Source organism: Sturnira hondurensis, unplaced genomic scaffold, assembly GCF_014824575.4.
Source record: "Sturnira hondurensis isolate 20B ecotype Veracruz unplaced genomic scaffold, ASM1482457v3 Scaffold0000167, whole genome shotgun sequence".
Lineage (NCBI taxonomy): Eukaryota > Metazoa > Chordata > Mammalia > Chiroptera > Phyllostomidae > Sturnira > Sturnira hondurensis.
The window spans coordinates 2,652,446-2,676,939 of NW_028072798.1; the positions used below are offsets into that span (position 1 = coordinate 2,652,446).

Sequence of the window (24,494 nt, forward strand, 5' to 3'; positions counted from 1 at the left end):
AGTGGGTGGGTTTGCACATGTTTTAAGACTGTGCAGGACTTCAAAACTGTCTCCTGAAAATCCAACAGTTTTTTTCCACTGCCCCAACTCCCACTGGATTTTATGGGCAGAAGTTATGGGGATTTATTTGCCCAGAGCTGGAAAACTGGCCTGTGTGGTCTGGCCTGGGGCTGGGGTGACTCACTCCCAAGATATCCCCCCTGGTTTTTACCCACCACACAGGACTACGGGACCACCTGGTCTGCCATTGCTGCCTCTCCGTGCCATACCACGTGTGTCTCCTCGCCTCTCCACGTGTCTCCACATTTCCACCCTCCCACACATCCAGATGAATGTGGCTTTTGTAAATCCGTGGCTGTTGGACTTCCACACAGTTCGATTTTCTGGCAATTCTGGGTGTTATTTGTTTTGACTGTTTAGCTGTAATTCACTCTGTGGTTGCACAAGGAGGTGAAGGGTGTCCACCTCTGCCTCCATCTTGACCAGCCGTCCTAAAGAAGCCTTCTCTATTCTCCATATTCCCTGTCCAAATACTGTCACTATGATAAATTTGACAGTCATTGTTCACATGCATTTTTTCAAACTTTTTTTTCACATGTGTTTCCCCAAACCAAATATTATCTTTGCCCTAACTGGTGTGGCTCAGTTGATTGGAGCATCATCACGTAAACGAAAAGGTTACAGTTCCAGTTCCTGGTCCAAACACATGCCTAGGTTTGAGGTGCAGCCCCCCATTGAAAGGCAACTGATCAAGGTTTCTCTCCCACCTTGAGGTTTCTCTCCCTGTCTTTCTCCTTTCTTACCCCCCTCTCTAATATCAATAAGCCTCAGGGGAGGATATATATATGGATACACACACACACATATATATATACACACACATATACTCTTTAAACATATTCATCAAAGTATATATATTAAATATTTATATCTTACATTAATGTTAATACACTTAGCTTTATTATTTGCCCAGAGTTGTTCTACTTCCAGCAGATCAGTCAAGGACAGAAATAAGATGTCAAACAAAACCACAAACAGACAAAAACAAACAGAAACTGAAGCTATTAACTTTCCTTAATCCTTTTCACTTATCTCCCAATATGTGTTAAAATTATTATAAATATTTCTCTGTTTCCCAAGCTAATTAATATTTTATTAATACGTAAATATAATATTCAGGATTTTTCAGCAATTGCTACATAAGCTTTATGTTCATAAACATAATCAAGAAATTATTTTTCTACTTCTAAATGGGATGTAAGAAATCATTGGTTTTTATTTCACAATATCATTCACATGACAAATGCTGGTTGATGTTTACTTTGGGATTTTGACCATCTTAGAGGACCTTCCACATGGAAGTAGAAAATGTTACATCTTCTGGTATTCCACTTTAGGCTTAATTAAAATCAAATTGTTTTAGTCATCAGGAAAAGATAAACTCATTACAATGAATAATGTACAACAATAAGACATTTTTGAAGCCTTAATATTTGCTAATACTGTTTTTAAAATCTGTCATTTTCCCCTGGCTTCACAAAACATCACTCGGCGATCCTTGAAGCCTTGACCCACAGCTCTTTCTGTGACAGCTGAGAAATTCAGACTTTCCAAGCGCAGCACCAGGACCGTATGTTTGTGTAAAATTGTGTAATTTGGAGTGTTCAGCATTTCAAAGTTGCCTCAGATTCTTCAAATGTAAATCCTGAGTGAGACAATCCCTTCATTCACTGCTTCGTTTATGTACATTGAGCCTTTATGACTTGAGACAGGAAAACTGAGCTGTGCCAGTGGACTGACATCAGCAAATGATGAATTCAAACACACACACATTCTCTCTCTCTCTCTCTCTACACACACACACGCACACACACACACACATCTATATGCAAACTTTGAACAGGGAATAGACTGTTACTCTTATAATTTAAATATAAACAGTAATATTTAAAAAACTGAAAATCTACAAGGTTAATAGGTTGTTTCTCATCATTCATAGTAGTTATGGTCTATAAAGTCACTGTGATTTCTCTAAATTGATCGTTGCCATTGTTCTACCAGGATGCTGGCATTATGGAAATGTGAAGAGCAGACACATGAACACTCAGCTCCTAAAATATTTCTCACTAATGATAATGACAAAATGATTGACTTTCTAACTAGTAAACTAGTATTTTTTATAATTCTGCCTAATTTCTTAGTTGATTTGTAGGAAAATCTGTGTGCTTAATTATCAAAACATAATCATTATTAACTTATTCTATAAGAATGATATGATTCAGTACAAAAATGTTAATCTTAACTTTGGTGTGTTTGACTATATAATGTATATTATTCCATAATATATTTTATTAAATTACTTCAGTTTTACAGCCTGGGAATAACAAACAGCCAAGCTACATATATATAATATTAAAATTGTTTTTACATATATAAAACAATTTTTAGGTGATATGCTATTAAAAGCAGTGGTTGGCCAAATCTGGCCCATAAGGTATTGGCCAAATTCTGGTATAGAATGTGATAAATAAAAGTCATGTCTTTGTGGTGGGCATGAAGTAAGGACATACTGCCTTCTTTGGCAAATTTGATTGTATGTTGTTGTTTAATAGACAGAGATGAAGCATTTGTAAAAATAGCCTATTACCAAATTACAGAATTTTTCAACAGGAGAATATTGCAATACAGATATGAAGTTCAACACAAACAAGGAGAGTCATCTTAGATTACCGTGACAGGGGCTACCACTTTTCTGAAACTGATGTTGAAGTTGGGTTAAATTCGTAATCACACAGGATTGTCTCTATTCCACCCCAGGTCCCCACCTTCAATTCCCAGTACTTCATTGGACCCAGACGATTCACAATTTTCATTACCACCCTTAGTCAGTGATGAGGGTAGGTGCTTAGAGAGGAGCATTTCTGAAAATTTTCCTTTATTTGATATGATTTGTGGTTATCTTATATCAGTGCAATTTTCTAGACTTTCTCACAGTATTTTCATCTTCAATCACTTAAAGCTTTCAGGAAAAATTTTAACCATCACCTTCAAATTCATATTAACTTCTTAGCAAAGATAAAATTTGATTTCAAACACACCTATGCCTGCATCCCAGCCACCCTGCACCAATCCCTTGAGCCCAGGTGGTGACTGGCAGCTTCATTTCACTCAACCTTTCTTTATGCCCTTCCAAGCACAAAAAACTCGATTTTTTTTCTCTTCTTTACAACTTACATAAGTGGCTCATTTGTTTTTTAAAAAGTGTTTTCTGTAGTTTTCAAAAGTTGCTTTGAAAAATGTTATTTCTTGTGTTTTACAACCAGACTGTCCAGCTGGATAAAGAACACTGGGGCTGGCCAAGGTGTCCCGTGGTGTTTAGGGCCCTTTGGCTTCTTATCCATGTTTTTGCTCCGTGATTTCCTAAACACTCACTGGTCTCTTTCCTGCCTGACTTCACATCTTTAATTCAGCCTATCTGTCTCAAAGGACTGCTATTTGATGGGTGGTACTCAGAAAAAAACCTTCTGGCACATACAAGAATTCTTTAAATTAGCCAGATTGCCACCAGGTTTAACTTTGCAAGGAGAGCCTAGTTAAGGAGAGTTTTAATTAGATCGTAGGTAGTCCCACTAAAGATTGCTACCGTTTACAAAATCTCCGCAGTGAGAACTGGATCTAAATTCTAGCCAGGAACCAATAAACGGTAAAATGAGTAACACAGTGTGACTTGCCTCCCAGAGCACTCATGAAGCATCTAGCTATTGCATAAATCCTCGCAACACACTGATGCCAGAAGAAGGCCTCCCAGACCTTCCATTTCAGTGCCTCTCAGTCTTGGCTGCACCTTAGAATCACCTGGGAAGCCTTAAAAAAATAAAAGATAAAAACCCACCTGGGCCCAAGGCTGATTGAATCAGAATCTCTGCAGGTAGCACCTGGGCATAAGTAGATCTAAAACCTCCCCAAGTAATTTTAACGTGAAGCCAAGATTGAGGAGCACAGATATGAACAAGACTATCCATTTTGTGGGTAAGAAAACTGAATTCTGTTTGGCAAGGAGTTTTAAGAGATTTATCCCAGTGTTTTGTTCCTCTAAACTTTAGGAAGCTGTTTATAGAATAGGTAGTCAATTAAACTCTTTGTCACAAAAAAAACTAAAGCTCAAGGGGTTTTCACAATTTCCTTGAAACCAGCCAATTGGCCAACAAGCCCTCTGTGCCGTCGGCATAAGGGAGTGAACAGCGAGCTAAACCTGAAACAAGAAGACTCATGTTTGCATCTTTGCCGTCATCACATAACCTCCCTAAATCTCAGGTTCACTTGCACTGAAGGAGTAATCGTCATGCTTGAGCTCACAGGGATTTTAGGCCCCAGTTAGATATGATTTATGGATGTGTGTGGCTCACTCTGAAAGTGCTACATCATAGCAGGACTTCCGTTGCCTTCTCTCCCACTGGGAGTTATCTTCCCTCCAACCGGGCTCGCACGGTCAGTAGGCTGGATCCCACAACTGGCCCAGTGATTTGGCCTTTCCCCAGGATCCACACACTTTCTGTCCTCGTATTTGGAAACACAGTTTATCCTTCTGGAATCACAGTTTTGCAGAAGCAAAGCAAAGCGTTGCCTGGGTGTCGCCGCTGTCATTCTTCACTCCAGTCCACTTTCTCCCAGCGCCCTGGGTCGTCCCATCATCTTGCTGGCAGCCAGAGTGACGTGAACAGAATTTGAAGGGTGGATAACTGCAACTCACTGGGCTCCCTCTCCACAAGTTCTTTTTGTATTGTCCAGTGAGTCCAGCGAAGAAGAAAAGACAAAAAATTATTTGGGGGGGAAATGCTATTTTTGTTACTTAAGTGTTTCTCATCTAAATTGGTATTATAATGAAAGCATCTCAAACAGACTCTAGGTCTAAAACTCAAAGCATCTAAAACAGAATCTAAGTCTAAATAATGACCTCATGTGATAAAACATGTCTTTTTCTCAGCAGAATAGTTGATTTGAATTAGAAGAAATAACTCATAATAATGATGTTCTCTGAGCACTAACTTTGGAAACTCAGGCTTGAAAAATACCATCCCCATGACTCATCCTGGGTTCCATTGTCACAGTAATACTCATCACAGTAAAGTTGGCTACAAAGATAGAGCATGAATTAATGATGATACAGTGAGTCTCTGTGTGTGTGTATGACTAACACTTTCATTATGAATTTTTTGAGGACTTGCAAAGCAATGTTTGTTGACTTCCTAAACCAGAGTAGTAACCTCGAAAATAAAACAAGTGCAAGATACAAAATAACATCCTTGAGGCTCGAAGTGTTCCCTAAAACTGAGCGTATCCCCAGGATAGAAAGCCTGCAGAACAAGGACAATGAAGGAGGCCTTTCATCCTCCTGAGCATTTTTTTCACTGAACACTGGGTTCGGTGCCAGGGAAAGGTTAAGTGTTGTGTGGGGGTGTATTAAATATGAATTGGAAAATGCTGCTGGGAGTGTAACCTGAACATCAGAGACTGACTGTGCCTGCCAAGAGAACAAAGGGAATTATTACCGACATTAAAATTTCGTACTTACTCAGCCCCCATTGTCTCTGAAAATGCAAGCACGTGGGTTGAATGAAATTAAATCCGGGTGTGCTTCTCGTGATGCTGGCAACCCAAGGCCACCAGAGTAAGATGTCCCACTGAAAGCAGGCGACAATAGTTGAGATCTTTCAAATGGCCTTTCCTTCTGACCACAAAAGAAGGCTTATTTTACTTATTTGTAAAATAAACAAAACGTGTATCTAAAGGAATAAAGATCATGCCTTTTAAGTTTATTATGACATTAGCTGTTCATTACAGAAAGTAATTTGATATTCATAAAATGTCTTTGAGTGTAGACAGGAAAAAATGTTAATCAAACTAATATTAAAGAAGATGAGCCTGAGGCTTATTCTTTTTTTGCTGTGTTTGTTGAACACTAACCATACACAAAGCACTTTCCTAGAAGGTCCAGCTGTACTGTCCCAACTCTCCCCCGAAGTACAGTCTGGTGGAGAAGAAAATTAAATAGCTCCACCAGTGGGTGAGTGTCAAGGACCGCACTATAATAACTAACCTAGTGTTCTTTAACCACACTGTTAGAGAAACACTGTCCCCATGGCTTAGCACAATTACTGTAATTCAGCTTCCTCCATCACCAAGCCCAGAAATGGGGTAACTTATGATTTGTCTCCATCCAATTTTCCAAATTTCACTAAAGGTGCTATTTATGTCTCGGAGACAAGAGAAAGAAAACATGAGAGGAGAGGGCCTGGGGTTAATTTTCATAAAAATAACAAAAGAGAAATCTATTGACTGTAATTTACAAGTGTTTCTCAAAGCAGATATAATATACACATTTTACAAACTGTAAGTACAATGTGATGAAGTGGTGGAGTCTTGAATACAAGGGACTCCAAGAACCATTGGTTCACTGGCTGCAACGACAGCCAGTCTGTGTCTGAAGGCCCCGTCACCGCCAGCAGCGGTGCGAGCTGAGTGCGAGACCCGAGACCACCATCTGTCCTTTAAAATCACCGTCCTTCTGTGGAAATAAAGTCTACATGTCAAAGGAGAAATCCATGCCATCTTTTGAAAAAGGACGACCACTCTAAACAGATCTTTCTGCCTACTCACAGGTATGTCACATTTCCACAAAAGACATCGGTGCATTGGTACTTGAGTGCGGCAGAAAGCAGATATTAAAACATATAAATGAACAAAATAAACAAACAGACACAAACTTACAGACGCAGAACAACCTGATGGTTGCCAGATGGGATGGGGTACAGGGCACTGGGGGGAGTGGTGAAGGGGTTAAGAAGTACAAATTGGGAGTTCCAGAGGGGTCATGAAACTAAATAGTACAGCATAGGGAATCTACTCAGTAATATTGTAACAATTACAAGGGTGTTAGGTGAGTCCTAGAGTTGTCAGAGGATGACTTCATAAATTATGTGAAGGTCTTACCACTATGCATATGCCTCAAACTAATATTGACTTTCAACTGTAATTGAAAACTTAAAAAGAAATAAAACATATAAATGACAAGTTCCACAAAAAGTATTATTTTTCAACAATATAGAAACTCACATTAAAAGTAAACATGCTCATCTATATACTCTTGCTTTAATTGCCTTTTAAGACATGTTACATAAAATATATGTGTCCTCTAATCTGTCAAAAAATATTCTAACTCTCGTACAAAAATAGAAACCATGCTTTGGTCCAGCTGAGACATTTTGTTCTCAGTGTTTTGAAGTTCAGTTGATGTTAGAAACATAATAGATTGCTCTACACTGCAGTTAAATGGGATGAAGTTGTGAAATTTAACAATCAAAATATTTTGGTGGGGATAATTGGTCAAGTAAAATGGTTGCATTTTCAGAACAGTTACAGGTAAGGATGGATCAGTTCTCTTTAGCACATAACAGAAACCATGCTAGAAACCATGTTAGCACAGGCAAAACAAAAGTAACACTTTTATGAATGTAAACACTTAACCTGTGTCTTCTCAGAGGATCATGCCTCCTTAAATCTGAAACCTAATTGGATCATAACCATCAGCATCATCGCTGTCATCCTCACCTTAACCATTTACTGAAAGCTGCTACACATCAGCTAAAATTTTGCTGATGCTGCATCCCTAACAGCAAACACTGTATCCTGTGATGCGTGCATGCTAATAATTCGTATCAACAAACTGATGGAGAAACAGCCAGTGTGACAGGCCCAGTGCTAAGTGGTACAAATTGAACTGGGCTTTCCAGGTTATTTAGCTAAGTACCATGTTCGTATTTCCCTTTACATCAGCGATCCTTTTTCCTTTTTCAGTAAAGGAAATTTCTAATGTGGGGGATGTAAGCTTTTTGCAGGTAAGTACAAAGTAACAAGTGGTCCTAGGACGAAATGTACCTGGAATGCTTCGGCGTTTTGAAGTGGTTAAACTATTTGTTACAGCCGGATTCATTTCAGCCCTCTGTGTCTCCGCATCTCGTTTTCAGTTTGAGAAAATGACTTTCAGGTCATTGTTCTTCTGAGAGTGAATGGTTGAAAGAAAGTTGGAATTCCAAAAAGGAAAATTTCTATGAAAGGAATAGCTATTGTAAATGTGAGAGCAAAGATATTTTACATGATTATTTTAAATATTCAAGCTGAGAGTAGAAGCTGGGTTCACGAAGTGTCTGCTGTATCCTCCACCCACTTCATTGTATCAAGGAATCAACGGGAGAGAAGCTTTGAAGAGACGAGTGACTCAAGAAAAAAGAAAAGAATTTGGAAGAATCTGAGAAGCATCAATCTGAAAGAAAAAAAAATACACCTTCACTCAAGGATTTTGCTAAAGATCTGCCTAATTTAATTCAAAGAACGTCATCCTACTTCTTACCCTTGTTTCCCCAGTGAGCAAAACAGGAGATGGACAGAGCAGGGGACAGCCTGGAATTACTGCCAACTCGGAGTAGCCAGTCAGCACAGTGTGACTCCAGAGCCGAGATAAAGTAACCTGGTGCCGGAAGTACTGAAATCCTTCCTTTGCACTCACAGCTCCTGCCTAGAACGCTTTCTTTGCTTTTCAAATGGCTTATGGAGTCGTTTCTGACAATTTTTCCCCAGTTCTTTCCACTTCCATGCCCTAGAAGGAGATGAGAGTACATGAAGTTTCCAAGATTACCAATAAATGGAAACTAGTCTTGAATCATGAGAGACTGAAAACTAATATGCATTGGAAGTGAGATTTTTTTCCCCCTAAAAAACCACTGGACTTGTGTCTTCCCAAGAGAAGAAAGATGAGGTGACCATAGCTATCATATCAGGGGCACAATATGAGTGGGGGTCCTTCCCCCAGGAGATGGGAAGGAAGAAATCACAAGACAATGAATGACCAAGGAGTCCAGATTCATCTTAGTAACGTATGGCCCAGGACGTTACCCTAGGTGACCCCAGGAGCTTCGTTGGCCTCTCCCACATCCAGCCACTCAGTAGACATTGAAAAGTACAAAGGTTATGTCAGAAAAAAGAAGTTCAACTTCAGAAAGCAAAAAATAAATTGGCAATAAATTTTGATAATCGCTACCAATAAAACGAGTAGTAAAATGTACCAATTTAAATGGACTTCACAGAGATTCATCTTTGTCTCTGGAAAATAGATACAGTACAGGGTAGGCTAATTGGAGAAACTGTATTTACATTTATTTCTAGAAAACAGAATAGATAGACTTATCTGGGGGTCAGCCCTCTACTGAGTCCTGCCTGCCACCACCAGAGACAAAATCCTCAGCAGCAGGAACCAGTCATGAACTCCACGACAAGTTTCATATTCTCATGGGCACATTCCATGTAATGAAACTGAATTTGAATAATTGCCACTGACACTAAAATGCAAGTTACTTGTTCCTTTCACCCTTGTCATAGCACCCGCCTTGTCAGAACAGCTAGCATTCTGTTCTGAAAACGGGTGGTTGTGTTCTCTCACGAGACCTAGGTTCACCCACGGCAGCAGGGACATGAAACAGTTGAGAACAATTGCCTAGCACGGTCTTTTAGTCGACAAAAACCAAAATTAAAAAGGCTTTGCCTAAATGTACGTTTGACTCGGTGGGAAAAAAGCAACTTAAAGTATAAGTGCATTCTATGAAAATTAAGAACATGCCTACAATTCTTTAGATGTTCAGTTTCGTATATAAAGTTCAGTAAAATTTTTACCTTTGGCTAGGAGAAATTCGAAATGTCGAACTTTGATCATGAAGTTAGTGTATTTGACATAAAATATTATCACTTTGTCTCCACATATTAAGGTTATGGTGATTTGTATTTTACTTTTTATATTTACATTTAACTTTTTAATTTTACTTTTTATATTTGTATTTGGGTTTTTTTAATGGATGTGCAGTGATATAGTAAAAAATATATAATTATATGATAATAAAACAGGAGAAAGTTTCCAAAGTAACAGATGTTCCTAAAAGGCAATAAAATATTGTGCTAGAGGCTTTTTCACTAAAATATAAATCAGGGTCACATTTGACTAAAAATATTGTTAGTGCCAAGTGCGTCCATTCCAAGTTGGAAGACAATTTTAATTGATTTAATAACTCTTATTGCACCGTAAGACTAAAATTTCAGATTTTAAAAACTAATGGGACTTATTTGCTTTGCCAAATTACTGGTTTATTCATGAATCATATTTTCTCCTAACAAGTGCTATTGAATTCTCCACAGGGTAAGAGAAATACTTTCCAAAAATCTCTCTGCCTAAAATTACTTAGAAAAAAATCTTAATAAACTGCTTTCTGTTTCCTAGAAAAATCCCAGGTCAGCATGGTAGTTACATTATAAAGATTTGTATAATTCTTAGATGGAAAACAGCTGTCATAAATACATAATTTTACATAAGCCAAGATCGACAGGAAGTAACTGCATAATCTTTATTTTTCCTTCAATTGGTCCTGAAGTTTTGGGGTAGCTACTATTGCCGGAATTAATCGAATGCCAAAATATTTGATATCAGAAGGTTCTGTGACACATTAAAAGGATAAACAAGGAATGCTCATCCACAGTTTTGACAAATAAAATTTGAAATAAGGTCTCCATGGACATTAATTAAAAATCTCTGTTGCAAAACTTGAAAGCAGTAAGAACATTTTTATTTCAACTTCTTACACAGCATCCTGATACATGATTCTCCCCAACATGTCATGCTAGTGTTAATCATTAGCAATGATTATGTCTACAGGACACACACACACACACACACACACACCACCTCCCCCCAAATTAAATCCTCTAGACATTTTGTCTGCATAGTAACAAATACTCAGATATTTAACTTTACGATGCTAAACATTTTTGTCCTTCGCAATTGTCCTAATCCTTGGTTCTCTGTAAAATAGGGACACAACCACAGTTGTAAGAAACATAACCACAGTTGTAGCTACTAATAGAATTCTGGGGAGCAGCATTTTACACAAATATATGCAGAAGTGTTTGCGGCACTTTATAAAGTTATAATTTCTTTCATGCTATTATCTTGTTTTATTTATCATTTTTACTGTTCTTCTGTTACAGTTGTCCCCATTTTTCCCCCTTTGTCCTCCTCCTCTCACCCGCCCCCGCTCCCACAGTCAGTTTCCACGCTGTTGTCCCACGGAACTGGAGAGCATCATGCTAAGTGAAATAGGCCAGTCGGTGAAAGACAAATACCATCTGATCTCGCCTATAAGAGGAACTTAATGAACAAAATAAACTAATGAACCAAATAGAACCACAGGCATGGAAATGTGGAACAGGCTGGCAGTGACCAGAGGGGCTGGGGCGGGGGGGGGGGGGGATAATGGTGGTATCCAGTTATAATTTATCACACAGATAGCTTATATTACATGGTGTATATTGTCACAGTGTGGTGTAACAGTGAAGAACATAAACTATAACAAGAAAATGTGGATTTAAATTCTGCCTCTGCCACTGTTGTTTTTGAATAAGCTCTCTGACCTCCATGAACCTCGGTTTATTCAGCTATAAAAGAGGGACAAGATGCAATTCAGAAGTCTATAATGAAGATTAAGTCAGAAAACCCAAGTAAACTGCCCACGGCAATGCTTGGTGCACATTGAGTAAAAGTTGGCTAGGGTTATAACATAACAAAAATAGCATCTACCACCATCATCATTTAATGTGTTCTAATGATAATTTGTAGGGGTAATACAATCACTTCTTTAGAACTGTGAAAATTGAAGTTCAGTCACTTGGTCACGGTCATGAAACTTTGCTCAGACCTATGTGTTCTAAGTCCAAACCCAGTGTTTTTTCTACTAGACTGTGCAGAGAGAAATCAATAAAATCAAGGTAGTTTTAGTTGCTCGCTACTCTGTAGGTTCACAGCACTTCAGTGGAAGTGGCCTTGCTCTTAAAATCAAGTAAACAGTCGGTATGACTCAAGAATCACCAGGAATGTTTCTACATTAAAAGGTGGAATTTTTGCTCCTGAATCTCCTAACACGTATAGTTAAAAAGGGAAATATCTATAGAAGATATTGAAAATAAGCGCTGCAAATAGGAAGTATTTCATTACAATTGAGCAAACAGGTCTCTCTGCTTCAATGATTTCTAAAACTAAAGGCCACTTTATTTTTTTATTATTTTATTGTTCAAGTACACTTGTCTGCATTTACCCCCACCACTCTCCCCCACCCCATCCATCCCCACCTCCCTCCCCTGACTCCACCCTCCTTGGTTTTGTACATGTGTCCTGTATTGTTTTTTTTCCTCAAAACCCTTCCCCCCTTGCCCCAGTTATGCCCTCCCACCTCCCCTCTGGTTACTGTCACACTGTTCTTAATTTCAACATCTCTGGTTATATTTTTCTTGCTTCTTTGTTTTGTTGATTACGTTCCACTTAAAGGTGAGATCATTCAGTATTTGTCTTTCAGAGCCTGGCTTATTTCACTTAATGCTCTCTCCACTGGAGAACATTATGCTAAACCCACTTTAAATGACTAATTGAAGGAACTGAATGCAAATGAGGTACAGAGAGTTAACCTAGGGTGGTGAGACTCCAACTACAGCAGCAGTGCATGGTATGGGCTCTGAAAGAGGAGCAGCCCCCCAAAATAATATGGTATCCAGTATGAGTTTTCATAGCCCACAGTTCCATCTGGAATGGGTCCCGCCTGCTACAGACAGACATCAGGTGAATACATTCGCCAAGAGTCCAGTAGTACAGGCAGCTGTTGTAGCTACTGTGCCCTCCAAGAGCTCTGTGCCCATCTGTGGACATCACTGGAAAATTCCTAATGCTTCTTTCCAATTGCTGATTGCTGTTGACCAGCTGCTGCTGGGATAACCTTCTGATCCAGGTACACTCTGCTCTCAGTGCTGACCAGCCAAAAACCAGTTGACTGGACTTGGAACCAAAAAATATTAAGCTTATTAAGCTTGCTGAAGGAGCGATGAGAGAACACCACGGGGGTTTTAGTTTACGTTTGGAGAAGATTCAAGGAAACCGTCTCAGGGAAGCAGAAGTCTGTCGGGATAGCGTGTTGTCTCAAAGCAAGAAACATGGGCATCGGTATTTTCTTACCCAGGAGGCAGAGCTAAGAGAGTAGGGCTAAAGCTATCATTGAATAAGAAGCACTGGTCACTCAATGTCATCCAGGAGAGGGAAATGTTTGGCATTTTTATGGTTCAGGTCATTTGATTTGATCTCTGCTCAGGAGATGCCTTCTTTCTGTCACGTTGCATTGCAGTCCGCCTCTGAGGATGATACTGTAAAGAATTATGTTCCAAAAAGAATACCACAGTCTGGTGGATGCACCTCGCTCCCTGAAGGCTCTCTGGGGAGTTCTTCTATCTCACCAGTACTCAACCTCACCACTGTCTGCACGACACCCTTTCTTCTCTTGAGGCAATAGGGAAAGATAAAAATGGGGATCAATGTAGGGAGTAGTAAGATGAGTGACAGGAGATGGAAAAGCAGAATTTACTTCTACGGCAGCAGGGAGAAGCGTATGCCTTAAGGGTATGAGATGCACAGGAATGTCTTATTTAAAGAGAGAAATAGAAGCAGGCTTAGGGTTGAGAGAATTCATCGTGTCATGCAGCCAAGCAGGCAGAACAATACAGTATGGACTGATCATGTCTCTATACTCCACAAGTGTACAGACTAAAAGACCAATGGAATTTCAATATTATTATCATATTTATTACAAAGGCTAAGATTTTATGTGCAACATACAAAAGGTTGAAACTTTTTCTCAAATTCAGTAACAGCACAGCATCTCCTTTTATTCAATTCTCAAATAAAAAACTTGTGTAAAGTAATTACTATGCAACCTATCATTTTCAGGATGGCTGACTCAGAATAAGCACAGGACTCCATCCCCAGCCTGCCAAACTCTACCGTGACTTTTAGAAAAAGAACACAAACTAAAGCAACAAATCAGTGAAAAGCCATATACAAATTTGTGAAAATCATAGCGAAGTTTTTGGTGGGCAATGTGGATATTTAAAGGGCCCCATTAAATGTCACTGCTTATTTCCTTGACGATGTTCAGACCATCTGAGAGATAAAACAGAATTAATGGGACGATGGAGCAAAAAATATCATCTTTATTATTGGTAAATACTCTGCTGGTAGTTGTCACTTAGCTGTGCAGTAACAATGGCTGCCTAATTCTAATCGTAGAACGAAATACATGAACACACCTAGTCACACAACTGGTTCACTGGTGGCCTCCTTACATGGGGACCATACCCTTTAGAATTTAGAACCTGAAGTAGTTGGATCTAATATGTGTTTCCTTTGAGCAGCTGAATCTTGGAAAGAAACAAGGGAAGGTATAGAGCTACACCAATCCAATTCTTTATCCTAAATATATAAACAAGATAAGTCTCTTCTCCGCCTCTTGAAAAGAATGAATGATGCAACAGAGAGAGATCGAGAGTGTTAGAGACAGTGATGACTTTGCTCCTGAAATATGAATTCAGAAAAAGAGGTTTCCTCGGTGGGTTAGATTTCCGCAGTTGTCATAGCCATGTTAGCTGGCCCTGGTGTGTTTCCCAGTCTGCAAGCTAGACAGGACCAACGATGTCCACTTAAAAACTGGTGCTTGGGGCAGAGATACTGGCATTACCTGGGAGACCAGTGATGCTCTGGAGGATTAGAGGGTAGCCACCAGTGGACTGCATCTCCCTCAAGCCTACCCCATCCTCCGTGCTTATAAAACTGTACACAAGCAGAGTGCACAAGACTCAGAAGTTAGTTCCAGCTCCTGGCCCCAGTGAGGCGACACCACAGAGGCAGTGAATAATCTGCCAAGGAATATTGACCTCAAGAGTCAAGTCAGAATCAATATAATCATCTTTTCAGTGACTGACCATACCACGAAAGGCTTGAGGGGAGGGCACAACAAACAAAAGAATTTACACCTGGGGAAACAATTAAAAAGCAATTACACAAAAACTTTAAAATGACTTTTACTTAACATCTTCAGAGGAATGAAAGAGAGTATTCCATGAAACAAGAAAATGCAATTAGGAATAATAAGAGATGGTTATTAACTAGCAAAGCATTGCAGCTAAGGACCCAAATAACCTGAGCTCGAATCCTACCTCCAACAATTGTGACTGATTATTTTGCTGTTACTGACTGTGGTGACGGCAGCGGTGGTGGTGAATGGCAAAGAAAAACCGCACTTTGAGAAGTACTGCATTTGAGAAGCCAATAGCAGGTGCAGATGTTCAAAAGAAAGTTGGCAAGGTAGCACTGGCTAATGTGGCTCAGTGGATTGAGCCACAAACCAAAAGGTCACCAGTTTGATTCCCAGTCAAGGCACATGCCTGATTTGCAAGCCAAGTGTCCCTGGTCAGGGGCATGCGCAAGAGAGCAAATCAATGTTTCACTCACACATCAATGTTTCTCTCCCTTTCTTTTTCCCTCCCTTCCCCTCTCTCTAAAAATAAATAAATAAAATCTTTTTTTAAAAAAGAAAGTTGGAAAGGTACTCAAAGAACTTAACAGACCAATGGTGAGTTAACTACCTAGAATTGATCGTTTTAAACAGTGGATTGTTAAAAAGCAAAAGAAATGGAATAAACTCAGCTCTCTTATTAAAAAGTATGATTCTGTTATACCATTCAATATTAAAAGAAGTCTCAGGACTTCTAGTAGCCCCAGGATGGCCATCTTTGAAAAGAAGATGAAAAAGCTTTGCATGCTTATCTTGTCTGGGCTGATCGTGGGCCAGGTGTTTCTGGGGGGGATCACAGACGTGTGTGCCTCCCTCTGTCCCTGAGGTCCTCTCACTCTGAAGCAGGGCTATCAAACAGTGTGGTCCTAAAAGCGCCTTTCAGACCCGACTTCTAATAGTTTGTGACCTGTCACCAGAGTTCTTTTTAATTGAACAACAAATTGACCAGAGAAAAAGGAATACTCCCTGTTCACTTTTACTTCAAGAGCTTGTGATTTCCTTTCAAAAAGTTTGTTTCATTTTACCACAAAAATATAAAATCGCCCAAACCCTACCTCCACCCTTAAATTGCCTTCAACAAGCATTTGCCTGAGTTCATCTTGTGCTGGGTTCTATGCTGAATGGATTATTTAGTGCTATATTTACTTCTTTTAACTTTTATGCTCATGCTTTTCTTTATATTCTACTTATAGTGAGTGATTATATGGACAATATCATCACCAAAAATAATGATGAAAATTTATACTCATTGTATTATGTATAATAAATTATAATTTTACTATGCCCTCTAAAAATTTATAATCTAAGTTTTAAGCTTCTTCAGAAATCAATTTTCTACTATTAGTATTGACAAAATCATTTTATTATATTTTGAAGTCATCTTCTTTTTTATTCTTTCAATATTTAAGAAATACCAAATGATATACTTTTATTTGAGGTTAGTGGTAATACATACTTGATTATTTTTTACATAGAAAAGTATAGATTTTAAAATAGAAGACATTTTATTTTCTCTTAGAACCCTCAAATTTGAAAACAATTAATTTCTAAGCTCTACAAATCAATTCTTCATAAAAAATTTTTTTTTCTATAAAACGAAATGCACTAGCTCCTGAGATAGATACTGTGGTGCTGTTTTTGAAGTCATTTGGTCTAAAGAGATGAATAATCTATACATCTGCAAACAAAAATATAAAGTCACGAATGAGAATATTTCATCCTACAATAATGGTTTAAATGCACTAGAGGGTTTAGCATAGTAATTAATATATTTCATGGTCTCTACATAAATATTAGTTATTGCAGAACACAGGAATCAAGAAAGCAAGGCATGATTTTTAATATAAACTTTTAATACGATAAATGCTATTCATGCCCTGAAATAAAATGATCAGGAGTAAAATTAAGCAGGAAGTTAGCACTTCCAAAAAACAGAATTTAAAAATGCTTAAGCGAAGTCTCTTGGCCTTGGAGAAGCATCTCTTGCTCACGTCCTGTTCTCTGCCCAGAGAAATGGCACATGGCAGGACATAAAGCCATATTCTTCTCCCACCCTCCACCTCGGTTTCCACTATCTTTCCCAAAAGAAAATTTGAAGAGCTTTACAAAAAGGCACAAAATAAAATATAAGAAATAGAAAGGAAAAAGGGAAATAGGAAACCAAAAGAGAAATAACAAGGTTAACAGAGAAGTTAGTACTACAGAAATGTGTTAAATTCTAATGGCATTAGAATTCTACACAATTATTAGGAGGAGACACACATTTTACTCTAAGTTTTCATAGCACCAAATGCAAAAATAAAAATATGATCAGTTATTCATTTCACATTTTCTATTAGTAAAGTTTATTTGTAGCTTCAAGAAGGCAGATTTTTTCCTTGCTCTATCTAAAAAATGCCTATCTCATGAGTTGTCATTAATGGGACAGGGAGGAGGAAGAAAGTGAGAATATAAAGAGAACAGAAAAATGAAGTTTCTGTAGATAAACTTCAGTAAGCTATCTCTTCTGTAGATAAAGAGAGAGCAACCCTCAACCAAAAAGACTCAGATGGTCATTACAGTCTGGTGTCATAGAGACAGAAAGAGCCAATTGACGTCTGGAAGGAGGTGCTTCTTTGTTTGATTTTCCGTAAGCTTCTTAGTCCTTTCCTTTGAGGAAATCTAGTAAACAATCATTACTTTTCTCTCGGCAGGACTAAGAGGTCTGAGTTGCTACTCTTGCCTTTTGCTAGTATAAGCTCATTATAAATTTGTTCATTGACCACACAAAACTACTTTGAAATAAATGTAAGTAAAATGTTTTAGAACATTTTATAGAAAAGTTAGAAATTCTATGTCCTCGTTCACTGAGCTAGTAAAGAACATACCAGAGAATAAACTAATATACAGTTCTTTGTTAATACCTAATAAGAGAATATCAATGATTTTGATTTTTGTTTTTATTGCTTTTGAGCTCTCTCTTTCTCTCTTACACACACACACACACACACACATGCACACGCACGTGCACGTGCACTTGCCTGGAATATTAAAATAGAGTAGATAACTAACAAAGGAGAAATTCAGGTAGTTATTCACATGATCACTTTTGTAATATAAATAAAACCTGAAATTTAGGAAAAGTGCCTTTACTTCATTGGACTTATCCAATTGATCATGGGTATTAAAAGATGATATTCCAGATTTCTGCTTCTGCTATGTCATTGTTGGTATACAAAAATGCCTTTTTTTCTGAATATTGACTATATCCTGCCATTTTGCCAAATTCACTTACTAGGTTGAGTAGTTTTTTGGTGGAGTCTATAGGATTTTCTATGTACACTATTGTGTCATCTGCAAACAATGATAGTTTTGCTTCCTCCTTTCTGATTTGGATGCCTTTTATTTCTTTTTCTTGTCTGATTACTGTTGCTAGGACAAAAATGGAACTGCTTTTTGACCCAGCAATTTCACTGCCAAGATTATATCCTAAGAACCCCGAAACACCAATCCGAAAAAACTTACGCACCCCAAGGTTCATAGCAGCACAATTTACAATAGCCAAGTGCTGAAAGCAACCTAAGTGCTCATCAGTAAATGAATGCATCAAAAAACTGTGGTACATTCGCACAATGAAATTTTATGTAGCAGAAAGAAAGAAGGAGCTCCTACTTTTTGCAACAGCAAGGGTGGAACAGGAGAACATTATGCTAAGTGAAATATGGCAGGTGGTAAGGGACAAATACCATATGATCTCACCTTTAAGTAGAACCTAATCAACAAAACACAGAAGCAAGCACAATATAACCAGAGACATAGAAATTAAGAACAATCTGACAGTAACCAGAGGGGAGGTGGGAGCAGATAATGGGGGGGGGGGCGTTCAGGAACATCTATAAAGGACACATAGATAAAACCAGGGGGGTGGAGCAGCAGAGGGAGGTGGGGATGGCTGCAGGGGGAGTGGTGGGGGGTAAAGGCAGACAACTGTACTTGAACAACCATAAATTGAACAACCATAATTTTAATTTTTTTAAATTTCCATTTTACTTTAAAAAAACAGATGATATTACAAGGAATGCTTTCCTCCATAAAAATGTAAATTTCTTTACATGAGTATAAGTGGACATGAAAGTTGTAGCAGATGCAAGACAGGTATCTTCCTAAACACAGTGCTGATTGAATCCTTACTGAATTACATAGCTTTCTTCTTCCATTATATTAGCAAAAGGAAGAAAAACTCCATTTGGCAAAAACATTCAAAAGCAGAAAATCAGCCCAAAAGGAGGAGGTCTTCTGTGCATTCTAATTGGCTCCATTGTGAACTCCCAGAAAAGGTAGTAGAGCCATGCAAAGGGCTTGACTTGATACAAAACTGGCAAACTGGATTCTAGAATTTGTTCTTCCTCTTTTTTAAGCTCTGTTGGTCAGTTTTATTTCTAGACAGAGATAGGCTCATCGCAATTCCAGAATTAACTCAAAAGTAAAATAACAAAATATTTTCAAACCCCATCACCATACACAAGTAATTTATTCAGTATGTCTTGATTTAGCACAAATAAGTCAAAATCAACGTTTTTTCTTAAGTAGTAATTGTTGGAGAAATGGCATGAAGAATTAAGGTCCCAAACAAATGAGTCTCTAACACCATCTTTTCCAACCAACAGACATCTTGGGCTGAATGGGTTAGACTCTTAATTTTATGTGAATGAAAAACAATAAATACAAACTGGAGATTAAATAAAACTCATTGCACCTTGAAATAAAACGTCCAAGGAAAACCTGGCGTCCACTGTGGGTTTCTCTCTCTGTTAAAGCTGCGTGCTCGGAGCTGGATCCATTTTCAGACAGGCCCTTCCAGAACCGCATACTTTCCATCATCTAAGGTTTAGGTCCTGTGGGAAAAATAATACATTTTTTCACCAGAAGCACTCAAATAACCTCACTGACTCTGTTTGAAACATGAGACATTGAAGCATCACTAAACATCCCCCGTTGTCCCGAGCAGTTTACATCTTTATGTCCTGAACCAGTATTAGAGCCCATTGCAATCCATGTGGACTGAGAGTGGAAAATGAGGGTAAACAGATGTGAAATGTCAAATACATCTGACAATATATTTGTAAGGTGTTCTTCTACCATTGGGTAAAATGTCTTAGTATTGTCGGCACACGTTGCATGTTGTAGTTCTAATTTCTGCAGCTGTAAACACATACAACACTCTTAGAGGCTTATCCCAGAGAAAGGAAGCATTTTTTCAAGCAAACATTGGTACATGAATGTTCACAACCACTAATTTATATCTAAAAACAGGACCCAACTCAATTCCAGTTGTTAAATGAATGTATGAACAAGTTATGGCATGTTCTCACAATGAAATACCACTCTGCAGTTAAAATGAATTATTAATACATGCAACGATGTGGGTGAATCTCAAAATTATTATGCTGAGTGAAAGAAATTAGACCAAAAAATAAAACACACAAAGATATACTCCGTGATTCTATTTACATAAAATTCTAGAAAATACAAACTAATCAATAATGGCAGAAAACAAATCAAGATCGGTAATTGTCTAAGGATCATTGGGGGGTGGGGTTTAAGGCAGGGATGGGTAGGAGGGAAAGTTTAAAGAGCTTCACAAGGAACTTTTGAGGGTAATTGATGTGTTCATGACCTTGATCAAGAGTTGACTTTTTTTTCTGTAAAAAGCAAGATAATAACTATTTTAGGCATTGCAGATCACACGGTCATGTTTGCAACTACTCACCTTTGCAGTTGTATCACTGAAACAGCTATAGATTGAAAGTGATTAAATGGTGGAAGTGTGTCCCAATACAACTACTCACAAGAACAGGCAGCAATTCAACTGAGTCTGTAGGCCACATTTTGCCAATCCCTAATCTTGATTATGGTAACAGTTTCACAAATGTGTATGTATGTCAAAACTTATCAGATTGTATGCTTTAATTATACAATAACTAAAGCTATTAAAAATAAATACAAAATAAAAAATTTTGCTTCCCCACTATAGATTGGATAAAGCCTAATTCTTTTACCACAGCATACAAGTCCTTCCATGAACTGGCCTCTGTATTTCTCCTCGATCAAGTTCATTGTCACTCCCTGCTGGGATTTCACCTTTTAGCTGTGCCGAACAGACATCATGCCCTTTCAACTAACTCTGTGCCTTTGTTTGGATACTCTCTACCTAGCAACTATAAGGGCAGACTTGTGCATCTGCACTTCCAGGATGCATTCCTTCTTTCCTTGTCTTAACCCATCTAGTTTCTTTGCCTCATCTCTATGCCCCCATAATAGTTGGTGTGTGTATGCACATATGTATATACGTACATACATATACAGGTTTATCTAAAAGGTATTTGGCCATATAATATGAAAAGTGCAGTCATTTATTGAAGAAGATACAAGAAATATTACACATAAGACAATGACACCTTAGCCCCCTTCAAAGTAGGCACCTTGGGGCTTCACACAGTTCTTCCAATCACCATGAGCTGCCTCATCTTATTTTCCTAAATCTCATCAATGGTCTGAAATCTCTTTCCTTTCAAAGGCAATTTTAGTTTTGGAAAAAGTCAGAAGTCATAGGGCGCCAAATCTGGGCTATAAGGGGGCTCAGTCACCCAGGTGATTTTGTGTTTCACCAAAAAAAGTCTGCATGAGATATGCGTGAACAGGTGCGTTGTCATGATGAAGCTGCCAACTACCAGTCACCCATAGCTGCAGCCTTCTGAATCACCCTAATAGTTTCCACAGAGGAATGTTCAAGTTTAATGCAAAATTTGACAGGTGCATTGCTCTACTCACTCAGGCATTTTGAATGTGATAGCCACACAGTACACATGCTCACTGAATGGCATCTATGGCCCTCAGTGACTACTACAGTGAAGTCATCATTGTTCACACATGTGCATTCTGATCTACTCTCCTTGGCTGCCAGGTTACATCGATGTTGTGCAAACCATTTTCATTATATTAACAATGGCTGGACTTTTTCCAGACGTTCTTTTACAGTTACATTACTCCACAATTTTAAGCATATATATATACATATAATGTATTTAGGATCAAAATGAATTATTACTCAGTGTCTGGATACCTGACTGAGAGCTTCCTGTGGCTGACACATAATAAATAAATCAGTATGGCACCTATTGTCATACCCATTTTGCAGGTAAGAAAACTTATAGGTAGAGAAATTACATATTTAGCCTATATGCACATGGCTATAAATAGCCAATCTAGTATTAGAAAAGAGCTTATCCATGACAAATCTCAGATGCTTTCTGCTAATCCCGAGATTTTTAAAAAAATTACTGGAAGCTGATCTGTATTTCACGTTGCTATCTTTTTCTGACTTGGCCTCTTCCTTCATTTCCTAGATACACCAAAATGAAGACTGCCACCAACATCTACATCTTTAACCTTGCTCTGGCAGACGCCCTGGCAACCAGTACCCTGCCGTTCCAGAGTGTCAATTACCTCATGGGAACATGGCCCTTTGGAACCATCCTCTGCAAGATCGTGATCTCCATAGACTACTACAACATGTTCACCAGCATATTTACCCTCTGTACCATGAGTGTTGATCGCTACATCGCGGTCTGCCATCCCGTCAAGGCCCTGGATTTCCGCACTCCCCGCAATGCCAAAATTATCAATGTCTGCAACTGGATCCTCTCCTCGGCCATTGGCCTGCCCGTGATGCTCATGGCGACCACAAAGTACAGGCATGGTGAGGGGCGCTGCGGGCTTGAGAACTGAGGAGACAGATCCGTGTGTCAGTGAGCTCATAAACTAAGTAGGATTCATGGAGATATCCGAAGTCTTAGTCAAACTGTGATTTTAATGATTGTTTTTCTAGCCAAATGCCTTTGAGTACTTCTAAATTCAAATTTCCCTTTTAAGCCCAGTAAACATTTCAAGAGAATATAATCAACTGGTTCCTGATTTCTCTGCATTTCATCAAGATGATGAGAAAATAAAAATACAGCTCTTTCCAGAGTAATTAGAGCTTAAACCTAAAAGCATTAAGTGGAGACCTGTTTTACAATTTCAAGTGGCTGCCTACATAGAAAATTTACCTTTCTAGACCTCTTATCAGAATGACAAACCACCCCACCAAAATGAAGTGAAAACACCCATTAGCTAGGAAGTCCTGAAGACTTCGGGCAGTGAGTATATAGTTTATGATGAGAGGCCTTTAACTTAAGGTTGGCTGAACGCAACCTTAATGTGGTCAAAGTGGACAGCAGAATAAGATATTTAGAAAAAATAAAACGAACTCTCCCTGAAGATCACCAAAGAGCTGAGTTTCTCCCACAGATTCTTCAAATATTTTGGCCTGTGTACTACTAGCCTTAAGTTAGCTTAAATCAAGGTGACAAATTAGTAAGTAAAATGGCATGTTAATACCTAATGACATAATTAAATGTTGCTGCTAATTCTCCCTTATAATTCTTTTCATCTAGGTTCCATAGATTGCACACTAGCATTCTCTCACCCGACCTGGTACTGGGAAAACCTGCTGAAAATCTGTGTTTTCATCTTTGCCTTCGTCATGCCTGTCCTCATCATCACAGTGTGCTATGGACTGATGATACTACGCCTCAAGAGTGTCCGTATGCTCTCTGGCTCCAAAGAAAAAGACAGGAATCTCCGAAGAATCACCAGGATGGTGCTGGTGGTTGTGGCTGTGTTCATCATCTGCTGGACTCCCATTCACATTTATGTCATCATTAAAGCCTTGATAACAATCCCAGAAACTACTTTTCAGACTGTTTCCTGGCACTTCTGTATTGCTCTAGGTTACACAAACAGCTGCCTGAATCCAGTCCTTTATGCATTTCTGGATGAAAACTTCAAACGATGCTTCAGAGAGTTCTGTATCCCAACTTCCTCCACCATTGAGCAGCAAAACTCCACTCGAAATCGTCAGAACACTAGAGATCATCCCTCCACAGCCAATACAGTGGACAGGACTAACCACCAGGTATGTAGCTTCTAGAATTAATTATACCTACTGGTGATGGCATGATACTATAGAGCTTTGTATGAATCCAAGATTTTAATCCATCAGAAAGAAATCAGTAAGTCAGGGATTGAGGTTCAGCGTGAGGGCTGAGAGAGGAGGGGTGCAAATTTTGATCACTGTGTTGGAAAGGCACTTTATTTATAAACTGAGCCCTATTTATTTGTATGTAGACATTTAGAGGTGGAGATACACCAGCTAGAAATCTATAAAGCCTCTAAAAATCATTATCTTCATGGCCTTTTCTTCTCTGCAAAACTAATAACATTTAGCATACTTTGGAAGTTATCCTGATCCAGAATTCTTCTCATTTCCCTCCTCAATGTCATGTAGTTTATGCATATCACTCTAAAATGACAAGGGTCACTTCTCAAATGCCAGTCCTGGTCCAATTCTATGGTCAAAGAGAAAAAGTCAGCACTGTGCTGACTGTAGTGATGGGTACAAGCTGTTCCCAGAAATTGGTGTTACAGCAA

At 38.6% G+C, this 24,494-nt stretch overlaps 1 protein-coding gene across 1 annotated transcript in view; it reads left to right on the forward strand.

Annotated features, from left to right (window-relative positions):
• The window catches only part of OPRM1 (opioid receptor mu 1), a 31,745-nt gene extending 7,751 nt beyond the window's left edge, over positions 1-23,994 (forward strand). The window contains exons 2-3 of the mRNA XM_037052918.1: positions 22,370-22,722; positions 23,459-23,994. Of these exons, the coding sequence (XP_036908813.1) occupies positions 22,370-22,722; positions 23,459-23,994 (889 nt within the window). The remainder of the gene's footprint in view (positions 1-22,369; positions 22,723-23,458) is intronic.
• Positions 23,995-24,494: the final 500 nt, after the last annotated feature.